Genomic DNA, 24967 nt, shown 5'->3' on the forward strand with positions numbered 1-24967 from the left:
TAGCTGCTTCTGTAAAGGTAGCTCACACACCGCAGGGCCTACGTGGGTGCCTGGGCCCAGCAAAGGCACCGGCCAGCTGCTCACTACCTTTGGGAGCGTGGGCACCCTCAGGATATATGTAGGCTTGTCCTGGAATTGGCTGGCAGAGATTTTTCTAAGTAACTATAGGGAAGACTTTGGCAGGAGGGGGACAAAATTTACTACTTTTTTTTTAACCCTTGCCCAAGGCTGTATTTATTGATTTTAGAGAGGGATGGGGAGGGGATAGAGAGAGAAAGAGAAAAACATCTATTGGTTGCCTCCCACACGGGCCCCAACCAGGGATGCAACCTGCAACCAAGGTATGTGCTCTGACCAATGATCGAACCCGCAACCTCTTGGTGCACGGGATGAAGCTCCCGCCGAGTCACCTAGGCAGGGCTCATTTACCACTTTTCAAAGGAAGGCGGACAAGGCCTGTAAGTAAGGCGGACAGAACATTCCCGAGGGTCCCGCTTTGAGGGATTAGTTCCAGGCCCGGTAGGGGATACGAAGTGCTGCATCAGTGGCTCTCGGTGTGTCCCTGCACGCAGAGCCAGGGTGAGGAGGGGCCTGCAGAGAGCCAACCTTAACTCCTGGGACCTACTCACAGATCCAAGGGTCACTGCCACCCCGGCACACATTTTCAAACTGGCTCTGGATTAATCTATAGGAGGAAGACAGTTTCCTCAGGAGGCCGAGCCTTCTCAGATCAAGAAGTGATGTAACAAGGGGCAGGAAGGGAAAACACAGAGGAAAGTAAAATGATGAGGTTTTGAATACGCCACACAGGAGAGAAAGGTAACATACATAAGACCTGGTGACCAGGGCTGCCCCGTGCAAACCCTTGAACTTGGAAACACACGGCAGTGTCTGAAGCACTAAGATTGTCTAGATGGATGTCCCCTTAATGGTAAGTATACCGCACAAAATTCTCCTCCTGGGGAGATGTTTCCCCCAGTACATGCAGAGGTTCACAGACAACAGAGAAAATGGGCAGCCTGGAAGGGCCAGACCCAGGAAGCTTTTCTCTGCCTGCCTCTCTCCTTCAGACCTCCCGAGTGCTGGCTATGCTCTTGACTGCAGCTAGGAGAGGGGGCCGGGGACACCGATGTCACCTGGGATCACTGCTGTAAAGGCTAGAAAGTGAATGTGTTTTGTTAGATAAGGCTGACGTGAAGCTAGGTCTGGGATTATTTTTTTTCTTACTCCATGCTTTATTTGTAAAGTACGGGAGGGCTGCAGGGACTCCTCACCTCCAGAGCCCAAAAGGCACAGCCCATTCTCAAGGTGGCCAGCTCAGGATACGGCGATGAAGGGGCCCCAAGTCCACCTGGACAGCAAAGCCTCTTTGGTTGAGACCAAGAGGGTAAGATGTGGGGAAGACTTCAACTTGAGGTTCCATAAGTACCTTTGACTTTTCAAACTCCTCTGGGAATGCAATCTTAGGACTAATTTCTGAGAACTTCCTGGTGGGAGGAGATCATATTCACACTGAACACATGTTTATTTCATCGATGTTTTCTACTGAGTGTAATATTAGAATAGATTAATGATGTCTTTGATCACTGAAGGATCTCTGATAGGCTACGGCAACAACATGGCTGGATGCAATGTGAAACAAGAAATAAAATAAGGAGGAGACACTTAACCTTGGGTACAGACTGGCCTTTGGGTGGATCTTCCTATGCATTGTCTTGACCCACTTCAGAGTCTTCCATCCACTGGCTGTTCTAGGAGGATGCTCCAAGGAGCCACGATTAGCTCTGGGGGAGTGGCTTCAAGCAGGAAGGAGCAGGACCCATAGACTATGGATCTCTTCCTCCTCCAAGGGCTGGCCACACCCCTGGTGAACCTGGCTTAACCATTAAACCCAATGGAGTAAAAGGCAGGGGAAGGCTAAGGAAGGTTGCACAGGGATGGGGAATGGAGGGGCACTCCTATTGTTTCCTCACTCCTTCGACCCGAGAGGAGTACAGTGATTTCTCAGGTTGGTGCCTGTGGAAAGTTCAATAAGGAAGTGTGGTCCAGGTCCTTTCTCTGCCCCACCCGCTTCTTCTCAGGAGCCAGATGCCCACAGAAAATGTATGTTCCAACACAGGCAGGAAGGGAGGGCTGCACGCCTGCAGTTTTGAGTGATACATTTAATTCAGGAAAGTGTTCCAAGGTGTTGCTAAGTCAGTTGACCAGTATCTATGAATGTCCACGGTGGACCAAGCCCTGTGCCAGGTGCCCTGTCCCTAGGATCACAAAGGTGGCCACAGTGAGTACACCCAGGTGTGTCTTATCAGTGGGTTGCACACGTGAAAAAACAGGTGTTTGATCTGAGGAACTAACCTATGTCTGGGACAAAGAAGCTGTGACTATGAGCAGGTAAAGTGAAGCACAGCTAAAGGGATTTAAAGGATAATTGAAACAAGGCACAAAATAATCAAATATTTGGTGAAATATTATTTGTTTTGCTCTGAAGACTCTACAAAATACTACTGTGAATGAGTTGGCTGAGTGGCATTGGTTGGTTTGGATGTTCTTTTCATGGTTTGACTTTCTAGGAAACCAGAGCACAGTTTCGTAGTAAAACAGACACAGGGAAGAATACAATTTGACTCCACTTCTAGGAGTTCAAGGATGAAAACAATAGCTCACAACACTGAACACTGAATACTGAGCCCTGAGCCAGGCATTGTGCTGAGAGCTCCATGTGGATTCTTTTAATTCATGTAATATTTTCCTTATGTGACAGAGGAGGAAACTGCATCAGGTGCCTGTTTCATGGCCAAGTCCATGCGCGTAACCCACAGGCCTTCCTCACAGGAGCTCATGCACGTTCACCATTTTGCTCCACCTTGCAGAGGGTTGAGCGTCTTGGCACCTGAGTAACATCACATCGCCCTGGAGGTCTGACTGCAGAGTCCCGGCCCTTAACCCACAACACAGACAAGGACGCTGGTCGCAGTATTGCTTCTAGCAGCTGCGGGACACTGGCCATTCGCCTACCTGGAAACTGGTTAACAGAGTCTGACATACTCTTTGGATCTGTTCGATTGCAAGCTGAGCAAAAACGCCTACTAAATGATGCAGGAAGATATTTTTGCGGAGTGGTGCTAACACTGGGCGGGGTCTAGAGCTGACTCCCAGACTCGCCTCGTAGTTGGGCTGTTGTCAGGGTGACACTGGTGAGTCTCTTCGCTGCTACTTCCTCCTATGTGACATGGGACAGTAACATAGAACTGGTGTGCAGGTCATGAGTTACTAAGTATCAAGGACTTATACCAGTACCTATTAGTATTAATACATGCGGTATTATTTCAGTTATATCTGTTAATGCAAGGATAGAGAAAGACTGTGATATACACCAAAATATTAACTAAGATTGAAAAGTAGTCATGAGATACAGTGTTATTTTTATTTCCTCCTTCAATTTCCCTGTATTTCCCATATTTTCCTATAGTATTCATATTACTAAAAATACAAGTTGCCATCACATTATTGGTTGCTTGCTTCAGTCAGTCAATTTTCTCTCTTTTTAGAAAGAAAATTCTCTCTCTCTCTCTCTCGCTCTTTCATTTCTTGCGATTCCCTCTGGTGTATAATGAACACAGCATGTTGGAACACTGAGGGGGATTACGAATATCCCACTAGTGAGTAACTCCACAGCACAACGCGAAGAGAAAGGATTCTGGAATATTACACAGGAAATCACCACGACGACAGAAGACTACTTTAAATAAGGAACTGGTCTGATGGACCGAGAACATATTACCAGTGTGCACGAGAAACCGACTGGAAATAAGAAACCGACATTTAACGGTCATATCAAACCCCCTTCTCATTTGACGATATGGCTGCCAAAACGATAACAAATTTGTTTTCTCTGTAAAAGCCAACCTTTACCTAAAAACACTGGTGTAAGTTTAAATCCGAACCATGTAAATAAAATGTTGTAAGTTAAGCAGAATTCCAAGTCTCTGTTTCATAAAACAGCCTCTCTAGGTAGCCCTCGCCCACTTTTTTTGGACTGCCCCCCTCCACAAGGACTCCACTGAGGGTGTGCCCACGTCTCCCATTCACCCTGCGACTGGCTGGACCATCTTCCCAGAACACCAGCCCCCGCTCACAGAACGGGTGCACTTTCCTTGCCTCTGTGCTCACCAGGCTATTATATTATCTTGATTCTCAAATGTAACTCCTAAGGAATTCCTTCCCTTCCATTGTTTCCCAGGATTTTCCTGACTGCCTGTTTACCCGTGACTGCTGCCACAGGCACAGCTGTTCCTGAAGCGTTCGCCGAGAGGGAGCTGTTTCTTCTCAGTCTGTTCACCTAAACCTCTGCGGGACCCAGGCCATTAACCGTGATGAAAATCAGGACTCCGCTTTTTCCACTTTTCCCTGTGTCTCTGTTCCATGTGCAGAGCTCCCTTTGAAGTTAATGGGGGCCCTCCATGTGGAAGAGATTCCAAGTGATACAAAACAGAGTGAGAACGAAGCCCGTCATCTATTTCTCACGTTCAAGGGCAAAAATGCACACACACACACACAGAAAGAGATACTGCATAATTAGCAGGGTCTGAGTAGAATTTGGACACTGTCCTAAAAATAATTCGGACAGCATCTTTGAGAGAGAGAGAGAGAGAGGGGAAAAAAAGCACCTTAGTAAACGTTTATGAGTTCATGTACTAGAAAATGAGTGAGTCCCTTATCTGGGTCAGGCAGCACATTGGAAATACAAGGCTAAGTCGAAAAATAAGAATAAAACAAAAAACCAGGCACAGTCCCTGCACTTGGTGGAGCTTACAGACAAATGGGACTAGGCGCTGAGCAAAGACTCCCACAGATCAGTGTGAAGTGACCGCTGCGGTGGCTGCCGCCAGGACGTGGACAGCTCCGACTGGCACTGGTACAGGGAGAGCCGCATGCTGGGGAGCCCAGCACCTGCATTGGACTCTGAAGGATGTGTCGTGGGAGACAGGGCGCCCCCGACACAGGGACGAAGGGTGAGCCTGTGCAAGACCACCCCGGCGGGGAGGAGAACCATACCCGGCGTGTGACTTACGTGAAGAAATTTGGTCTTCATCCTAAGAGGAATGGAAAGCCTTCGAAGTGTTTCAAGCGGGGCAGCCATGTAAGATTTGCTTCTAGCTCTGGTTGGGTGATGAGATTAGAGGGAGGGGAAGGATGCAGGGGATCAGACAGAATCCGGGGGTCAGGGTCCTAGGTCACAGATGGTGACAACTTTGACAAGAGGGGTGGAAAGGAACATTTAGAGAAGTGGGCACATTTGAAGGATATTTAGGAAGAAAATTATTACAACAATGAGGAAGTGGAGGTGGAAGAGGAGGGGAAGGCAGTGTCAGGGGGAACTCCCAAAGTTTAGTTTCTGACGCTGGACCTGCTCTGGCGGCAAATTCATTGAGAGAGAGGAGACTACGGTCAGGGGAGCGGATGCGTCCTCTGCACACAAAAAGAGAACCACAGTCGGTGGAGAAGTCTCAGTCAGATACACAGATCTGTGAATCATTGATTGCAGGAGTCAATGGAGCCTCAGGTAGGAAAAGATAACAAGGTAAGAGCCTGAGGGAGAAGAGAAGAGGAGCTGGGGCTGAGCCTTGAGGGCAGCCAACAGGTTATGGCCAGGTAGAGAGGATGAACCTACACAGGAGACCAAGGCACAGCTAGAAGGGCAGGACAAAAGCAGAATACAGCTTCCTCGGGAGAGAATGTTTTAATAAGAGAAGGATGAAAGTGTCTGATGCTGCTGTGAGGGAAAGTGGGATTCAGAGCAAAAAGAAATATTCCCTGGTTTGGGTACCATGGAGGTTACTGAAGAGATAATAGTCAAAACATTTAACACCTAGCCCTGGCCGGGTAGCTCAGATGGTTAGAGCTGGGTCCCCATACACTAAGTTTGTGGGTTCAATCCCCAGTCAGGGCACATACAAGAGTCAACCAATTAATGTATAAATAAGTAAAATGACAAATCAATCAATCAATTAATCCCTCTTCTTTTCCTTCTCTCCTTTCCTCTCTCTTAATAAATAATTTTTTTTTAATTTAACAATTAGTATGGCATCAACCTGACAAGTCTAAAGGGGTGTGGGGGGTCCCAGTGCTAGAGCAGGGTATGGGAGGCCCCTTCTGGACTGAACCTCTGCCTTTAATGTGGATAAGGGGGAGTTTGGGGCAGAGGAGGGGTCTGAGAGAGAAGCCTCAGCATCTCCGATGACGGGCAGGCACCTGGGGGAGCAGCCAGTTACAATCGGTGTGAAAGCACCCACTATTTGAACAGCCACCGTGGCTCCACTAACACGCGCTGGCTGCACCGCCTGGCCAGGCGCTGTCTCTGTGGCTTGGTGGGGAGGGAGCCAGGTCAGAGGGGATGGGTGACGGAGTGGAAGGTCTCCCATGACACTCTGATTTCAAATGATGGATTGATGCCTTCACAGCATCTCCTGGATGCAAATAAAAGAGGCAAAACAAAGAATTGGCCAGGGAAGAAAACCTAACATCAAAGAGAGAACCCGTTTTAGAGAAGTTCCTGGAAATTCTGGCCCATCAGGAGAAACAACAAGATGTGTGCTCACGCAATCACTCAGGTTAAAGTGTTTGAAGAACAAAGTCCCTAACACACTGACTTTTCCAAAACAGCCCTTCAAAAAGTGGTAGCTCTGATTACAATGTGATTGTTTAAAAACCAGATGTGCCAGGGAGTGACGGGTAGAAATATAAATGCACGTAGCAGTCTCTCAGTAACGTAACACTCTAAGAAAAAAAAAGAATCAACTTGTGATACAATGAATAACAAAGAAGCTCCAGTATGGAGGAGATATGGATCTCCTCCTTCTTTGCACGTCTACTTTGTTCTCTGTCTAAACGCAGCACTGACATCATCTTGCTTTGAATTATTCTGCATTTACTCGCTGCGTGAATTTGGGCAAGTAACGATCGAACCGAGCCTCATTTTTCTGTTTTTATTTTTCATCTGAGAATTGGAGCTGATAATCTCAACTCCAATCGATGTTACAAGGGTTAAGTGAGATGAATAGACCTCAAGTACTCAGCAGCGTGTCTGGCATGTAGTAAATGTTCAATAAATGGTAGATGTTATTACCAAGAAGAGACTAACTGGGCTTTAATGCTCCTTTGGAATACTTGAACTTGCCCTAGGTCACAGGATAGTCGATAAATTATTGGTACAATAGCTTCAAACCAGGGCAATACCCAAACCAGCAGCTTTCAGTAAACGTACGGCAGGTGTTCTGTACAGTTGCAAGGTCTGGGAGACACGTGGGTAAAGGTCAAGGGTGATGAGTGAAGAACTCTCCTATCTGAATGATAGCAACACCTGCTGAGTCTAAGTACAACTCATAGTTGAGTGGTTAGCCCTAAATGTCAATCAAGTATAATTCAGTTTCACTGTAAGACTGGAACTGAATACATTCAGAATCCCATTTCAGAGCTACAGGTAATCACTTTTCTGGTGACATAGTTGGGCAGGAAACTTGAGTGGAGTGGGCCCCACAGGCAAGTCTGAAATGACAACTCTGAGTAACAATTACATCTCAGACCCATTTTTTCCCTCTAGATGACAAAAAGTAACAAAGTTAATATGCAACCTTAAGATATTCTAGATTTTCCCCTCTGAATGTTGACATCACAGCTTATAAGCCATTCTTTTCATAGCCCACCTACAGGACTGGCCATCCGCTTCCAGGTTTTTATGTACATAATCCTTTCTCCTATGCAACAGTGGTTTTGTGGACACCTATCACGAGCGGATTCTAGGTTGGATCCAGAAAATATAGCAGTGAGCTCGGCGACAAAGGTCCCTGACCTCCCAGAGCTCACAAGCAAGTGGCGGAGAAGAACGGTAAACCAGGAAACACGCAAACACTGGGTCGGGGAGGCCCTCATTCCTGTGGGAACATACAGCAAGCTGGCAGGGAAAACACTCCTTGGGGAGTGCTACGTAACCCAAAGAAAATGAGGAGGATGTTTGCTGCTCGGGCAAAAGTAAAAAAGATGTTCCAGGCGCAGGAAAGAGCACATTCAAAGCCCCAGCAGGGACAGAGCCTGGACCATGAAGACCCTCCCTGGAGGTCACTGTTGCTGGCCCACAGCATTCGGGAGTGTCAGGGGACAGGAGGAGCGAGAAGCAGGCCGGGGACAGATAAGAGAGGGTACCATGTGGTCTCCGTCCTCAAGGTAAAGAAGTACTTTTGAGTGGTTGTGAGGGAGCAAGGGGGTGAAGTGTTCAGGGTGTCATTGTGTCTACACCAAAACAAAACAAAAGAAAACCCTACGAGATGTTTCCCTTGTTTGGAATCCCAGCGTAAAGGTTTGGGAGAGAGAATGTTGGATTCTGGTTTAGGTAAGAACTTTAATTACTGGTGGATTTTAATTGCCCATGTTCTTGCTGACTTCCTTAGTGGTGGCTAATTGAAAATGGGCTGTCACCCAGGATGCTCTGTGAGGAAGCCTAATAAAGTGAGGCACGTGACAGATGAAAGCCCGCTTTCCGTCGAAAAGTGAAGGACATCTAAGTAACGGGCATTGTGATTTCTGATGAGAAATGGAGAGGCCCTGGTAAATATCAGTCATCCAGAGCAGCTATTTTGCTTAATCTCGTAAACTGGTTGCAGATGTTGGCTCACGCAGCGAGGCTGCGCGTCTGTAATTTTTAAATTGTCTCATATTTCTAAAACCTGACTCCGTATGTGCCGGAAATCGGTGACATGAATTATGAAGCTCAGGAAGAGCAGCACGAGGAATGTCGGGAGCGATAGGAGATAATACTCGTGGCGGCGGTAAAGCTCCGAGCACAGGATGAGCGAGGGATGACATGGTTCCTTCCTCCAGGACATGGGTCCCGCAACCAGGCACTTGAAAATGAAACCCTGCCCCAGGATGTACCGAACAAGAGGAAGTCATTTATAGATAGTTGAGTTCTCAAAAACAAATCCCCCTTTTCCTCTTGCCCTCCTCCACTCTGCGGCAGGTCAACAGGAAGACCAGGGTGGCTGGGGAAGGAAAAGGTTTTTGAGAGAGAAAAGAGCTGAGAACACAAACGGACGCTAAAAATGTCTTACCTTAATTAAGACGATCAAGTTTAGTGGGCTGGGGCAGGAAACAATAAAGTGACTTTGCTTGTAAACGAATGTTTCAGTTATGATAGTGCTTTCTCATCAAAGGCTTCGTGAACACTCAAGAGAGACTCAAATTAAAACTTGGGATAGGGGCTGGAGGTGGTAGGACTCCCATAGATAAAGAATTCATTTTATATTGCAAAGAATAATCAAAGGCGTTGGAAATGAGATGATGACGATGACTGAGTTTCATGTTCGTATTTGTATTTCCCAAGCTCATTTGCATGCACGAGCACCATTTCTAAGTAAGGCCCCATCCAGACAACATACTGGTAGCATCCACGGGGGAGACCCGCCACGGGCTCAGCGTGTAAACAACCTCACCAGGAGTCAGGAGAAACCCTTCAGCCAATGGTCTGGTGAGGCAAGAGCACAGGGCAAAGTGGCAAGGTGCGTAGGTTCAGTTTTGAAGCCAGGACACCCGTTTCCTGGAGAGGGGAAGGGTTAGTTGCTGAGTCAGAGAGATTTCATAGTAACTGGGGGGTAGAAATTTTAGTCCTTAGTTTACCTAAGGCTCTACAGGTTTACATTTTGTTCAAGAAATCATCTCAGATAAGTTTTATTTTTTTTCTGCACCTCAATAATTAGGAAATATATACTATAAGGCAAATAAACCATACTGGTCTTTCCACACTGGTCCTTTCAAAGAAACCAAATTGGTCTTTGCATATAAATCTGAGACAAGCCTTAACTCTTTCGAGCTACTATCTCTGAGCACAGGATAGTAGCCTACTAGAACTACTGCAATTATATCACAAGGACAATAGACATTATTAAAAACCATTGTTAATCTCTTAGGTTAAGAAGACAGTGGTGTGGACATAAAGGCAGAATGACCTTTTTCTTAGGAAATGCAACTGAAGTATTTAGGGATGAGCTGGCACGATGCCTGCGACTTACCGTCAAATAGAATGTGTGGCCACATACACACGTGTACATGTTACAGAGATCCACCAATCACGGCCAAAAGTTAACCTCTGTTAAATCGCCTGCAGCCACAAAGCTGCAGGAGACCTGAGCGAGGCACCCAGGCGCTGACCACTGGCCTTCCTGGGGGCCTGGAATCAGGAGCAGGAAGAGGTGGAGTGAGTGAGTGAGTGTGTGTGTGTGTGTGTGTGTGCATGAGCGCCAGAGACTTCAGGGGTCGGCTGGGGCAGCCGCCTCTGTTGAGCCCCTCCCCACCGAGCTGCCTGTGCAGGAATGAAGTAAAAACCTCTGCTCTGGGGTGTGGGCTGGAGACAAAAGAGGCAGAAGTTGAAACAGGGAGAGCTATTCACCCAGGACCCAGAAAAGGATATAATCCCAAAGTCCACAAATGCGGGAAACAGTCATGGATGGGAAGACACAAAGATGTAGTTTATCTGTTAGTTCAGGGAAACATTCAGGTCTAAAACGACAGTGGTTAATAAAATAAGAGTGGAAGAAAATAAAAGTGTTTAGTGCTATGAAAATTCCAGGGAAACTTACCGGGAACTGAATACATCACACTTTGTCAAAAATAGAGTTGGGTGGAGACAAAGGGGCAGAGGGAGGAAAAGAGGGGCAGCGGGAGAGGGGCAAGAGGAGAAACCCGGAGCTGGCCCGGTGCCCTCCCTCCCCACCCCTGATGAGGCGACCGGACTCCTCCCGCCCAGGAGCGGCCACAGCAGGTGCACGGGGCTGGACGCCGCCTGTTGAGGGGGTTTGTCAGGACGACTTTGACTAGATAGAGGACTTTTTCCCTCATTGACTTTAGGCCCTGAACTCTCAACTAAGGCGCAAGAGTACAGGAAACACATCTATGTATCTTCTGGGGAAAAAAATTGTAGGAGCATGCCAGTCCAACAGAAGTCTAGATTTAGAAGAAGAAGAACAAGTTGGCAGGCCACACGTTTCGCTTTCACGGACCCCATTCTCTGCCTGTTTTAGTAAAACAAAGATTGTCGTATTTTAGAACCTGTTACTTGGCCCCTGTGGAGATGTTTTTGTAGAAGTGAGGGGTAAAAAGGGAACCCGTTCAACCAGCTACTACAGCCTTTCATTGTCCATCAGTGCAATGGACTGAATGTTGGTTCCCCCCAAATTTGTGTGTTGAACCCTGACCTCCCAATGAGGTGGCAGTAGGAGGTGGGGCCTCTGGGAGACAATCAAGGTTAGATGGGGTCACGAGAGTGGAGCCCCCTGATGGGATTATAAAAAGAGGAGGAGACATGGCATCTCTCTTGGTGTGTCTGTCAGTCTGTCTCTCCCCACACCAAGGAAGGTCACACGAGGCCATATTTAAGAAAAGAGCCCCCACTAATAACCCGACCATGCCGGCCTCCTCATCTCAGACCTACAGCCTCCAGAACGATGAGAAGTAACTGTCTGTTGTTCAGTCGCCCAGCCTATGGGATTCTGGTACAGCAGCCCCAACTACCTAAAATAATCACATCAATTTATACAAAGCCAACCGAGTCCGTTCGACTCAGGATCTGACAGCTTTAGATTAAGAAAAAAAATTAAGTCATAAATAAACATAACAGCAAATGGATTTAAATGATGTGACTTGCCATGGCAGGGTTTTTAGTAAAACTAGCTGCCTCAAAGATCAAGAGAGAAGTAGAGCAAAGATTTATTCATTCCTCCTACAAGTAATGTTCTTAAAGCACTTCCAGTTAGAGGGACTTGGTGAAGAACAGCTGACCAGCTCTAAAAATGTGTAACACCTATTTTAAAATATATGTGAAACTACTTATTAGAATGGCGGGGTGGGGTATTTTTCTTGCGCCGCATTCAGAATTTACCCATGAACTGGACACGCAGGTTTCATGGTTTCTTTATAGCAGTCTTCCCACTTCCAAGGCAGACAATGGCTCAATTAAGGAAATAAAAGCAATTATTTTATTGTCTTTCTTTAAGAGACTAATATAGATATGTAGCAGCAACAATCATAAGAGCAAGCACTTTTTTATCCTCACTCAAGGACATTTTTTCATTGTTTTTAGAGAGAGAGGAAAGCTGAGAGGAAGAGAGAGAGAGAAACATTAATGTGAGAGAGAAACATCGATCGGCTGCCTCCCATACATGCCCAGACCGGAGACTGTACCCACGATCCTTCGGTTACAGGAAGATGCTCCAGCCGATTGAGCCACCTGGCCAGAGCCAGGTGATGATTTCTGAAACTTGGAGGCAGTCTAAGAAAGAGAGACTAGTGTCTACTACCGCTAGCTTTCAGAAAGTAGGGAGGAAAGAAACCCTGTTTTGATTTTTTTTTTTTTTTAAAGATCTTTTCTGCTTGAAGCCTACAATTCGAGAAGGTTGTCTGAGGATCACAGGTTTGGGAGAGCCAAGTTTCACACTCCAACCTACAGTTAGCGCAGTAGAAGGCACATGGATGGGAAACAAAGCAAACAGCAAACAAAGCAAACAAATCTGGGACCAGGAGGCACCCTGACACCCAGGCGAGCACCTGCTTCCTGACTACAGAAAAAAAGTCTCCTGGTTGTGCAAGTGCAGCCAGATGCAGTCTGGGCCCAGGAGCACGTCGGCTGGGCCTCCCTCTCCTGGGTCTCACACCTGAAGAAGCGGAGGACCCGTCATGGAAATGCCACATCAGTCCTCCCGGCCTCGGGACAGCCTGACCCTTGACACATTCAAGTCCAGAAACTCCACCCCCGTTTCTCTGAAGACCAGCAGTGTTCCGTGAACACCTGTAGGTGCCACTTGCTGCCCCTCCTGCACTGTCTGCTTCCTCTTGTCCCCAGTAGCGTATCTGATGCTCCAGTGGGTGTCACACCCCTGCCTCCGACACTGCCAATCTGGCCCCCTCTTTGCCTTAATCCCGGTACATACTTCTCTAATTTCAGTGAGCACCGACCCCCCCTACCCTTCCTGCCCCCCCCCATGTCCTGTGTCCTGACCTGCCCACTTCCTTTCCACTTTCGGTCAACACCACCTTTTCTATTTTCTCCTGCCTGGGCACAAGCTCAGGTTACAGTCCTGTTTCCCTTCGGTTAGGTGGGGCCAAATGACTGAGTGACCATCCTTGGGATGGAAGTGAAAGTGGTGTGTCACTGCTGGGCTGGGCCCTGACAACCTCCCTCCTTCCTGCTTCCTCCTGTCTCCCACCTGCTGGAAGAATGAAGAGAATCCCAGAGTCCCTGCCTGACCACGTGAAGCAGGGCTGCCCCGGCTCGATGACCTTCACTGGAGGGTCAGGGCAGGTGGAATTAAACTGATGTTGCAGTTAGCTACTGAAATTCTGGGGCTATTTGTTACCTGGCTGACCCGTCCTCACTAATACGTCGATGAAAACCATTCACGGTTGATTACACAATCCTTCACTTCAACCTGTCTGTCTTCAAAACTTTAACTCATCTGCTCTCTTGCCCTTACATGCTGCCTCCCTGGAAAATGATATAAATTTCCATTGATGGCCAGCTCAGGATATCAATGTCTTCAAGCTACCTTCCAGCTGTAGAGTAGAAGAACAATTCGTGAGACCATGAAGACTGATACGAGCCCAGTCCCCAACACTGCATGGGACCTTCTACCAGTTCGCCTACGGGAGCATTTCCCCAGTGTTTCTCGAGCTCCTGGAAACACCTAATAGACTGTTCCCTCCTTGAAATGTTCTCTCTCCTCCCTTGGCATTCATTCTACTACTCGCCAAGTTTTCCTACCTCTCTCATCACTTCCTAGACTCCTTTTCAGTTTCTCATCTCTCTGAACTCTTCTTTCTCCATCATTCTTTGAATCCCAGACTTCCTTCTATGCCTTCATCCTCTGGAAGTGATCTCATCTACTCCCATGGCTTCAGCAACCAAGTATACAAATGACAACTGTGAAATGCCCATCTCCAGTCCAGACAAGCCTCGAACTTCAAACTCTACTGATGTCACCAATGGGCACAAAAAATGTACCCAAAACTGAAGTCACCACCTTTGTCTCCCATTGTCCCTGAGATATCTGTACTCCCAACGGTGAATCCCTTAGCCATGGCCTGAGAGGATGATTTAACACACTCCCAAATAAATAAACTCCTGCTATAAACATTTGTATTTTCCTACCTGAATTACTTCAAAAGTCCCAATTTTCATATCTCTAGTTTTACTCGTAGGGCTGACGCACAGATCTTTCTAACACACAAATCAGATGACATCCCTTCTCTATTGGAAATCCTTTACTGGCTCCATACCACCTTTGGACTTGGTTCTGTCTCTTTGGAACTCTAGACACTTTTATACAACTTCCCACTGGACGTGGCTACTCCAGTCTCCCACAGTGACTCATGTTCAACAAACACTCCTGAGGCCAAGCCTGGATTTTTCACAACGTCCCCTTTTCCATGAAGAGCACCACCATCTCACCGGCGCCTAACTCAGACACCGGAACAGCGTTGCTCATGAGTCCCTGACATCTCCCTGACACGCAGCTCACGACAAGTCCTTTGGACTCTTCCTCCTCAGTTCTCCCAAACTCACCAGCTTCTCCTCGGACCCAGTGGAAGCTGCCTGGACCGGCTCACCCTCACCTCCTGACCAGTCTCCTTTTGCTAGCCTTGTCCTGCGCCTTCCAATCTTTCTCCACACTCGAGGCAGAAGGAGCTTTCTAAAACATTCATATGATTGTGCCTAAAACCTTACAGCGATATTCTGCTGTCAACACCATGCAAATATCTTTAGTGGAGCTTAGGTCCTAGAGAAGTAAGTAAGATGAAGAATAATAAATAAGATAAATAGCAAGACACTGGGGCAGGGCCGGGGGGTGGTGACTTCAGATCCAACAGTCAGGGCGGGCCTCTCGCAGATGAACTGCAGGACCAGAAGGAACCAGCCTGGAAAATGGAGGCAGACTTCAATCTGCTTCCTTACAGCATCCCTGCTGGGCTGGGGGGCTCCCTGAGGGCAGGGCTGGGGTCTGCTCGGCACTGTAGCAAACCCCCTCCACAGATTTTGGCACATGTGTGATGAGTGAAGGGATGACTGAAGTTTAAGCTTAAATTTAAATCCCCCATCAGTCCAACTTGAGGCTGACTGTGCACCCACATTATCTTTGTACATATGCCGACATCAACTTGTAAAACTTCTAAGGAAATTTCTAGGCAGGTAACAGCGAATGGAATTTAGACTTCAAAGATTTTTGCTTTCCTTAAATCCTTCTAATGTACTTCGGTACAGGCCCTGCATGGCAATCTCTTACAACCCGGGGCCTTAAGAGGGTATTAAAGTGGATGGGCCGCTTGCTAGGATCCTGCAGGATTTTGAGGCCACCAACCATAAAAGCCGGCGTCCGTAGGCAGGCTGGGCTGCTGGGCTCCAAGGCTCCCTGGCTCTGAGCCTCTCCACTGGTAAAGCTACTTTAATGCAAACCAAACCAACATCAGATATTCAGATTCATGAAGAAAATGGTTTCAAGTCATTATGGCTCATTTCTGCTACGAAGAAAAAAAAAAACAAGAAAGGATTCCTTAAACTATAATGGATTGCATTTAATTGTTGTATTTGATTCCAGAAAAATAAAATATTCAGGTTCATAATCCATCACTTGCAAATTAAGAAGTTGTTGTTTTTTTTTTTAATAAATCTGGCAGCAAAGCCTGACTTGCCATGAAAGTATTTGTATCTTTCATCGGCTCTATCTGGTGTAACCATTCATTTGTTTCACTACAGACAAATAATGTGTTTAATTACCGGGTCTGCCTCTGACCCCACAGCGATATCGGGTACTATGCGGTATATGCAATGCATTGTTTTTCTAAAATCCAAAACATTCTGACCTTCAAGGCACAACTAGACCCTAGGGGTTTGGATAAAGTATCTGTATCCTATTAAAACACTCACCCAATTCTATTATCTTTGGAGTTATAAAACTTTCATATGTGTGGGCTTTGAAGTACTCAGCAAAAGTAAAGTCACAAAAACACATTAGCATGATTTGAGCATTTGGAAGTAATATAATTGAAAACTGGTTCAGAGTTTCCCTTCAGATCTGATTTAAAGTATGCATTTATGCCGTTACATTATTGCTTTTTCCAATAAAGATACACTTTCGTGAGCTAGAGATGCTTCTGACCACAAGGAAAGTTTTATGGGCAAATCCTTTACATAAAGGGTCCCCAACCACCAGGGCGGCGGGCTGGTACTTGTCCATGGCCTGTGAAGAACCGGGCCACACAGCCGGAGGTGAGTGGCCAGGGAGCCAGTGAAGCTCCGCTCCCATTACGACCTGAGCTCTGCCTCCCGTCCCCCCTGCCCTGGGCCCGTGGGAAAAGGCTGGGGACCGCTGCTTCACGTCACACCCAGCCTTAATTTGAACATTGCAATCTTTTGACTGATTTGTCAGTCCTTCTGATTTTCCAAAGTGTTTCATTGTTCTCATTTTGTAACTTTTATTATTTTCTTATACTTGACATGCTTTCTCCCAAAAGTTTCAAGCAGCAGCACTGACCTGCTGGGAGAAAGGTGGCTGCTGTTTACAAGGCACATCCGTGTGTATCCAGCCCCCGGCTGCAGACCTCATGGTGTACATTACACCAGATCCTCACAATCAGCCTGTGGAGATATTTTCTATTCTTCCCATCACACAACTGAGCCCATGCAGGCTCAATTTGTCCCAGGCCACATGGCTACTAAGTGACAGATCAGAAATTAAACTAAAGGATGTCTACCTCCGAAGTCTGTTTCGTCCACAACAACACGGGGCAAGTAAGTGGCCCGTGCTCCCATCTCATTCTCAACTCACGCACGATTGGAAGGAAGACTTTAAGGCTGCTTCATCCATGGCAGAAATGAGAGTGTAATCATTTTTCAAAAAAAAAATGACTATGTTAGAAACTTCACAGTACCTTTACACTTCCATGAAATGAAATTAGGGTATCTGGTTTTAAAAAGATTCAGCTGTAAAGCCACGTAAAACTGCGATCAATGTAATTTTGTTTTTGTTTTATTACTTTAAAAATAAATACACATAATGGGAATTGGGAAGGCTTATCGACAAACACAACAAATCAGCTGTTCAATATTCACCCACCTTTCAGAAGCGTTATCGACATTCATTGGAAATAGTATCATACAAAAGCATACACCATGTAACAACATTGCATAAAAGGACAGAGATGGAGATCATTAATGATTTTAATTATTTTAAGGCCCATTAAAATTAGAGAAATATCAAAGCACCCACAATGTTAAGGGTTTACTACTACAGCATTTTAGAGTTTACTAGTTCATACCTTTCAATCACAGCAAGTTATTAGCAGTGAAGGGATGAACCCTCTTAAGAGGAATTTTGTTTCAATGATAAGGTGTTATGGACAAGACAACCTAAGTTTTAAAAAATTAGTAGCAAGCGCTAGTTGAGTTAATCAGTTAAAAGACAAACTGTGCCGTGGGAAGCTGAATGAAAAAGCAACAGTAAAGCTTACAGAACTTAGCTCGTACAATTTGCCTTGAAGGCGGAAGATTGGTTCCCTGAAATAGCAAAGAATTATATGCTTTAGTTCAGAAAAAAAAAAAGTTTTCAAAATCAAGTCTGTTATTACCTCTTCTCCTTTCAAAACAATGGAAAAACAAAAAGATCTAGAGCAGAGGTTTCAATTTGTTCCATAATTGTACCTCTGAATTAAAAAACGATAAAGTCATCATTGTTTTGACTCGAAAAGAAATAACAATGCAAATATTCATTATCACATGAAACGTACACGCAACAGCAGACTGTCGGAGTTAATGCAATCTCTGTGGAGCGCTGTTAGTCGGAGACAGCGGGTCAGCCCAAAACGCAGAAGCTCAAAAGGTCAACTCTCCCGAGGGATTAACGTCCTCATCAACCCACGGGAATTTGGTGCGGCAGCGATGCAATGCGAGAACCGCCTTCCCTGGGAGCCCTTCACTGTTACCAAGCTGTGCAAACGTGTGAACTAGTCGGCAGCATCAGAAAGCTCATGCAGCTACTCACCGTGCTTCAACCTTGCACTGACTCACAGATTTGATGTTAAGTCAAATTTGCTGGCAATGTAAGCAAGCAAAGTAGGGCACAAGGAGTCAGCTCGGAAAAGCAGAGCAAATAGCAGAAAAGTTATTGAAAATAAATCAATAAGGTTAACCGCATAATAGAGCAAAAGAAAAAAAAATACAATTTGCTCTAAAAACTTTAAAAGCCAAAACAAAACGGAAAGCTGCATTTCCAACAAAATTTGCGCACGATTACTTTGCATTTACAAAAAATAGTCAAGCGGAAACTCTCGGGGCGTGCATGCGCTGGTTCTTTAAGCGACTCCTACCTGATTTCCAATTGTGTTTTTCTTGTGAACCTGACTGCTCCTCTGCTGAGCACTGAGGAAAGCAAAGGAGAGCAGCGCTGAAAACACTGGTAAGGCTTTTCCCAAACAAGTAACAGAAACTGAAACACATACAAGGCTTGAAAAATGTATCGACATCTGAGGCAGAGCTACTGTCAAAAACCCAAGTCACCCCTGGCTGATGTGGTTCAGCAGATTGAGCGCCCGCCTGCAAACGAACCTAAGGGTCGCAGGTTCGATTCCAGTCAGGGCACATGCCTGGGTTGTGGGCCAGGCCCCCAGTACGGGGCGTGAGAAAGGCAACCACACATTGATATTTCTCTCCCTCTTTCTCCCTCCTTTCCCCTTTCTCTAAAAATAAATAAATAAAATCCTTTTTTTAATCTCTCTAAATAAATAAATAAATCCAGGTCACTCTGATTCTGGAAGCAAAACCCACTCAGTGGAACTCCTAGGCCCAGTGAACAGTCACGAACCAAAAATATAGTTAACACCACAGGGAGAAAGACCGCCTTGCTGCACCGATAACAATATGGGCCAATGCCAGTACATGGGGACATCTGCAGGTGTACAGAACAGTTGTGCTGAAAATGAACAGTTAGCAGTTGTTAAGTATATGCCATGTTCCAAGTGCTTCACAGATATTACCGATTCTAATTAATCTTAACCCTGTGAAGTGGTTACCACTATTCTTTTCATTTTACAGACAGAGAGCCTGAATCTCAGAGAAGCTAAATGGATTTCCCAAAGTTACTCCACAAATAAGTGGCGGTCACAAGTGGTCTGCCAAAGGCTGCCTCCAGTCCCCCAACTCTCTGTGACACTGTCCGATCTCGTTGCCTTGAATTCTGACTCTATTCTGACACCTCCCTTGGGGCAATGCCAGCTTGGACCTACCTACCTCCTGACTCTAGACTCACAGACGTTTCTGAGAACTCCACCCGGAAGTCTCAATGGGCGCTCAAACTTAATACGCCACATCCGAACTCTACCCATAGTCTTCTTGTTCTTAATTCCGCATGTCCGAGTGCTTAAGCCCAAATCCTTGGTTCCTCCTTCTCACATGCTCCATATCTAGTCATCAGCAAATGCTGCTGATGCTCCTCCTTAAAATGTATTTAAAATTCAGTGTCTTTTCACCACTCCCGTTGTTGTCACCGTGGTCCATGCTACCGTGACCTCTTGCTTCGCTCCTGCAATCGCTGACTTGCTGGCCTCTGCTTTCACACCTAATGCCTGTTCTCCACACAGAAGCCAGAGGGACCCTTAACAGGGTGCCTGGCCACTCTCCTGCTCAAAACTCTATGCTGCCCTGCAACACCATGCCCCACGGTAAAGGGCAAAGTCCTTCAATGGTCCACAAGGCCCTCCTCAACGGACCCCACCCTCTACTGCTCTCCACGTCATTCACGGGAGAGGGCCAGCCACGCTGAACTCCTTTGCTTCTTTTTTTCATTTTTTTAATTTGAACCCACCCAGCATACTTCCAGCTCACAGGCTGTATGCTGGCTGCCGCCTCTGCCTGGCATGCACACTTCCACCACGTATGCTGAGCAGGGCTCCTCACATCACCTCCTTCGGGGCCTTGTTCAAGTCTACCTTTTCAGTGAGACCTACCGGGACCGCTCCGCTCCAAATCGCGCCCTCCCTTCTTCCAGCACTGTCCCCACCTTTGCACTGTTCTAATGCCCTCTGCGGCACTCTCACCTTCGAACGTACAACAACACAGTTGACTGACTGACTCTGTGTGTGTGGTCTGTCTCCCTCCCCCTGAACGTAAGCTCCCAGAGAGCAGGGGTTTTGTCTGTTTTGTCCGCTGCTGTGTCCTCAGTGCCCAGAAACTGCCTGGCACACACTGTACTTGGATTCCACAGATTCCAGTTGAATAAAAAGGCCAATGAGGTCAACGCCATTACAACACAGCGCACAGGGGCCCAGAGCCAGAGATGACCCGGCCGGCCGTGTACCCTCAGCGCCCACATGTTCGGGCGCTTTGTTGCTCTAGCTCTCAAAAAAGTGGAGGCCCGCTTTCGGCGACGGCCTGGGTAAACGTCCATCGAGATGAGCAAACAGAGCTCATTTTGGTTGTTCTGGGAAGGCTAGCAATACGGAACCCTCTAAACGGCTGTTCCTTAGTTTAGAAAAGCTTTTGTGGAGATCGATGAAAGAGTCTAAAATAGAGAAAAAGGTGAAGTTGTGAATCTACTGTTTAAAGCGACGGGACATCACGGCACATCAGAAATCACGCCGCACTTACAGCGGTTGCCCAGAATAGCAGTCTTCCTACTGTCCCCGGGTGCACTGCAGCTGCTTCGCTTGGCTCACGCTCACGAAAACCCGTATTCTGCCCTCACGTGAGGCGGGGGGGAGCGCCGAGGGGTGAACGGCCACACGGTATTTGATTATGAAAGACACTCTTCATGTATTTTTGTCTTTCAATGTGCTCACTTTAGAGTTTTAGCTTATTTCATCTTTCCTCAGTTTTTATTCGTTGAGGTTTTAGTTAGATGCTCAAGTCCCTTCACCGCTCTCCAGCCATTTCTCCACACCATCCGAATCTGCATCCTCTGGGTTTTGTGGTGAGGCTGTGGACGAGGTCAAGTGTGTGTGTGTGTCTGTGACCAGGGGTCTGATGCGCCCACACTGCCCTCTGGCTGCCCACCCGGCCCTGAACAAGGAGGCTGTCCAAAGCACCAGCCTGCCCGGGGCCTTGGAGCTTTCCCACAGTGTCTGTCTCCTGGGCTGTGCCGGCTCTCCTCCCTTCCAGGAAGAAACAGGAAAGCTACTCGCATGTAATACAATATAACGTGATTATGCCTTCGTCCCGGGTATGGTCACCTCTTCCAAGTACCATCATTGTGTTTAGAGGTTTGTTTGTTTTTTTAAAGGGAAAATGTTTTAAAACAAATCACTGACCCATAGTTTGGATAACTCCAAAATGTGACAGATGCAAACTCCTGGGGACCCTTGAGTTCTGTGAAGGTCCCCTAAAATCACACAAGAGAAAAGGGGCTGAATATAAAGAAGAAGATCCAGAGATTGTCGATGGCTTCTTGAGCTACCTGGGGTGGAGTACAACCTAAATGCACCTGAGCTTCTGACCTGTGTGTGTGTGTGTGTGTGTGTGTGTAAGAAGAGGGACAGAGACAAGAGGTCAGGGACCAGACAAGCTGTTTCTTAGGTTCTTCTTAGATCCAAGATGCCTTGAGATGCAGTTCCTCTCAGAACCTTACGAGCTACACTGGGTAAGACACTTTCCACCAACAGAGTTTTCACTGCTAAATAATGCTTATGTAGGATCTACTACTTACAAATATGCAGACAGAAAACGGGTGTATTTTATAGCCAGCCTCAAATATTAGTGTAAGAACGAATACTAAGTTACCTTTACTTCCCATCTAAACAATACTCTTTTTGCAGTAACTGGCCCCACACACTCAAAGATGTCGTCAATGACGCATTTAGGTACTTGAGGTTACTCCGTAAGTAACATCAGAAAACAATAAGCCGCCTCATTAGAGAACACCCTTTCTCGTCATTCTTCCGTATGCGATGATGACTGAACTGAAAGCATTCCAAAGTACTTATTTAAAAATGTGTTCGTGGGAAATCCAATAAGGACTGCAAGTGAATTCAAGTCTTTGGACACACACAGTCTAGGCCACAGGCCTGCAGTCCCGTAACACAGACCCACGTGTGACGTTTTCACTTGACCTGAGTCAAAGGGGCGAGGGCACTAGCTATCTGCAAGGCGCCCCGCGGAAGACAGAAACGAGAACGAGGTACGGGTCTTGCCATCAGAAGCCTACAGTTTATCTGGTGTGGGTGGTGGGATGCACCCACAAAACACAAACAAGAAAGAGCACGCTGCGTGAGAACAAGCACGTGAGGGCAGAATACAGAGCCCCCACCCTGCCCCGAGGGCCTCTGTTTCAACTGTGAGATGTAATTACCTCATAGCTTATTACGGGTGTATGTCTGTTGTTAATCACATAAATCCCTACTATAAACGAGGCACCGTGGAAGGCTTTCCAGAACACTAAAACACCTGAAGCCAAACTGGATTTATTAGTAGTTTAATGCTCTGAAACACAATGGTTTTAGAAGTATCTAACAAGAAATTTCAATTTCTGTAAAAATAAAAGCACATTGGAAGACATTCAAAGAAAAAAGAAAGCCATGTTACCACTTAGCCCAATTTCTCTTTTGCACATATTTTTCTGTCCTTGTCCATTGCACACACAATACAAAATCTGAATCACAGGAGAGCGTGCCGAGGAGGCGTGTGACCATCTACCAAACCCATCCTGTGCATAGTAACCGCTCTGAATGTTCAGAGACCAACAAAAAGGGATTATTTTGGTCTGAAGTGACGTGACATTTTTCACAGAAAACTTGAAGAAAGGTAAAATTTAATAGGGGAGGGCAACCACGTGCATTCCCAGAGAATGGTGCAATATTGGCACAGCCAGGAGGCCGAAAAATGAGGCGTGTAGGAAAATTGTGGAAAGTAAAACTATTACAGCAAAATTATATAATCACAGACTCGGGCTTGTAAATGACCTTCCAAGCCATCCAGTACAATAACTGTATGTTAGGGCCAATTACGGAGAACTTGGCTGTTACAGGACAGGCAGCAAAAGGCAGGGAAAGTTTCTGAGCCACAACTGGCACGATCAAAGTGGTGTTTTAGCAAAAATCACCTCCCTGACTCTGAGGCAGGGAGGACGGGAGGCAGGCAGCCTGGCCCCCTCCTTCGGAGTGCTGGAGCCCTGCCCGGGCTCCCAAGGCCAGTCAAGCCCCATTCCCGGATTATGCCTTCTCAGAAACCTCCAGTCACCTCTCCTCCCCGTGAACTCCCGCAGATCTGGGTCTGTATTCCATGAACAGGACTGTGTCAGGCAGGTGTCTCATTGCCCTCCAACAACGTCTGTCCCTTGTGGGCTGATGGCAGGTTGCGTGAATCTCGGCATCTCTCCCTCTCCCACCGTGGCCATTACCTAGCACAGTACTGGCAGAAGACAGTTTCTGCAGAGCCTTGGAAACCACGCCAATGAGTTTAAACTTTATTCTGAACGTCATAGGGAAACCCAGAAGGAGTGATAAAGAAGGTGACAAGAGGCAGGGAGATTTGTAATAACCTCAGCAAGAGAAGAATAACTTGAGGGTGCCGAAGACCTGCAGGGCGCTCCGTGAAAGATGCAAATGAGGATGGGATTAGACAGATTCCATTCTGTAACAGAGGTAGCATCAGACAGCCTTAGTAAAGAAGGAGGGAAACAAATATGGGACCACGGGTTTCTGGCTTGAACAACTGGAAGTTACCACGTACCAGGAGTGGGGACAACAGAGGAGGTGTCACTTTAAGACTGGACAATGAGTTTAATTTGGGAGCATCAGGTTGAGGGTTCCCTGGGATATACTGAACTGAAATGACCAATATGTAGCGGAACGTGGCCCCTAGTCCAGGAAGGAGCTCTGGAGTGGAGACTAGATTTGTCGTCATCAGACGAAGTTGGTAACTGAAACCGCTGAGGTGGGTTATACCAGCCAGGGGCAGTGCAGCGAACGGAGGGGGGAGGGCCTGCGGAGGACCACTGATAAAACCCAGCCCTGAAGTCAGGATCAGAGGAGAAAGGGCTGCAAGACAGAACTGAGCACCAGAGTCTAAAGCAGCAAGAGGAAAACCGGGAGACCGTGGGGGCTGGCTGAAGCAAAGGGACACGTAGATATCTCCCCAACAAGAAGTGGCTGATGGTGTCAGATGGAGGGCTCAGAACCGTCTGTTGGATTGACTGTTCTGTCCCAGCCAACAGCAGTCTCAGCAGAGCGCTGTGCTGCAAACAAAATGAAGAAGGAATGAGAAAGGAGGAGGAGTGCAGATTCCTCGTCAACCCAAAGAGGGCGCACGTAAGCTGAGGAACCGGGGTCCCTCTCGGACGTCCAAATTGCTTGGTGAGTGTCGGCAGAACCTCTCCCTCTAGCATTGACCTAGTTTGTGGAGATTAGAGTTCAAAGAAACTCCAGCAGTAACCATGCTGGAGAAAATACCAGCAACATGGCAACAGCCAGACTAAGGCAGTGGGAGGGAAAGGCCCATCCTTCATACTTCAGTGACAGAGGACTTAGAGAGCTGACTGTTTATTCCCAATCCCTGGGGTTTGTTTAGCAGCAGCTCACCAAGTTACCTCCTTTTTCTCTTCTAGAACCTACCACAGTAGCCGCCACCACGCGGTCAGCTAAGTGGGGTCCACTAATGAAGGACCCTGAGCCACGGGCCGGACTGGCAATACTCCACAAGTGTGCCGGCCAGTGCAATAGCTGTTAGCCAGATGGGGCTACTGAAATTAAAACTTTAATTAATTGAAATTTCATTTCATGTTTATTTCATCTGCATTTCACTTCCTCTTTTACTAGCTACAGTTCAGCTACTCCATAGTCACAAGCAGCTAGTGACTGCCGGAACTGATCAGCACAGAACAAAAAATGTTCCCATCATCCCAGAAAGTTCATTGGACAGCACCGCTCTGGAGTAAGGAAGTTCTTT

At 46.8% G+C, this 24967-nt stretch overlaps 1 protein-coding gene across 9 annotated transcripts in view; it reads right to left on the reverse strand.

Annotated features, from left to right (window-relative positions):
• The window catches only part of DNM3 (dynamin 3), a 381825-nt gene that overhangs the window by 214939 nt on the left and 141919 nt on the right, over positions 1–24967 (reverse strand). For 7 of the 9 annotated variants that reach the window (XM_053914860.1, XM_053914861.1, XM_053914862.2 and 4 more), the window contains exons 13-14: positions 18403–18454; positions 17564–17593 (exon numbers count right to left, since the gene is read on the reverse strand). In XM_053914860.1, coding sequence (XP_053770835.1) covers positions 17564–17593; positions 18403–18454 — 82 coding nt within the window. The remainder of the gene's footprint in view (positions 1–17563; positions 17594–18402; positions 18455–24967) is intronic. The other 2 variants (XM_024553410.3, XM_045189572.2) reach the window with 1 other exon arrangement.

Source organism: Desmodus rotundus, chromosome 12 (assembly GCF_022682495.2).
Source record: "Desmodus rotundus isolate HL8 chromosome 12, HLdesRot8A.1, whole genome shotgun sequence".
In the NCBI taxonomy this organism is placed as follows: domain Eukaryota; kingdom Metazoa; phylum Chordata; class Mammalia; order Chiroptera; family Phyllostomidae; genus Desmodus; species Desmodus rotundus.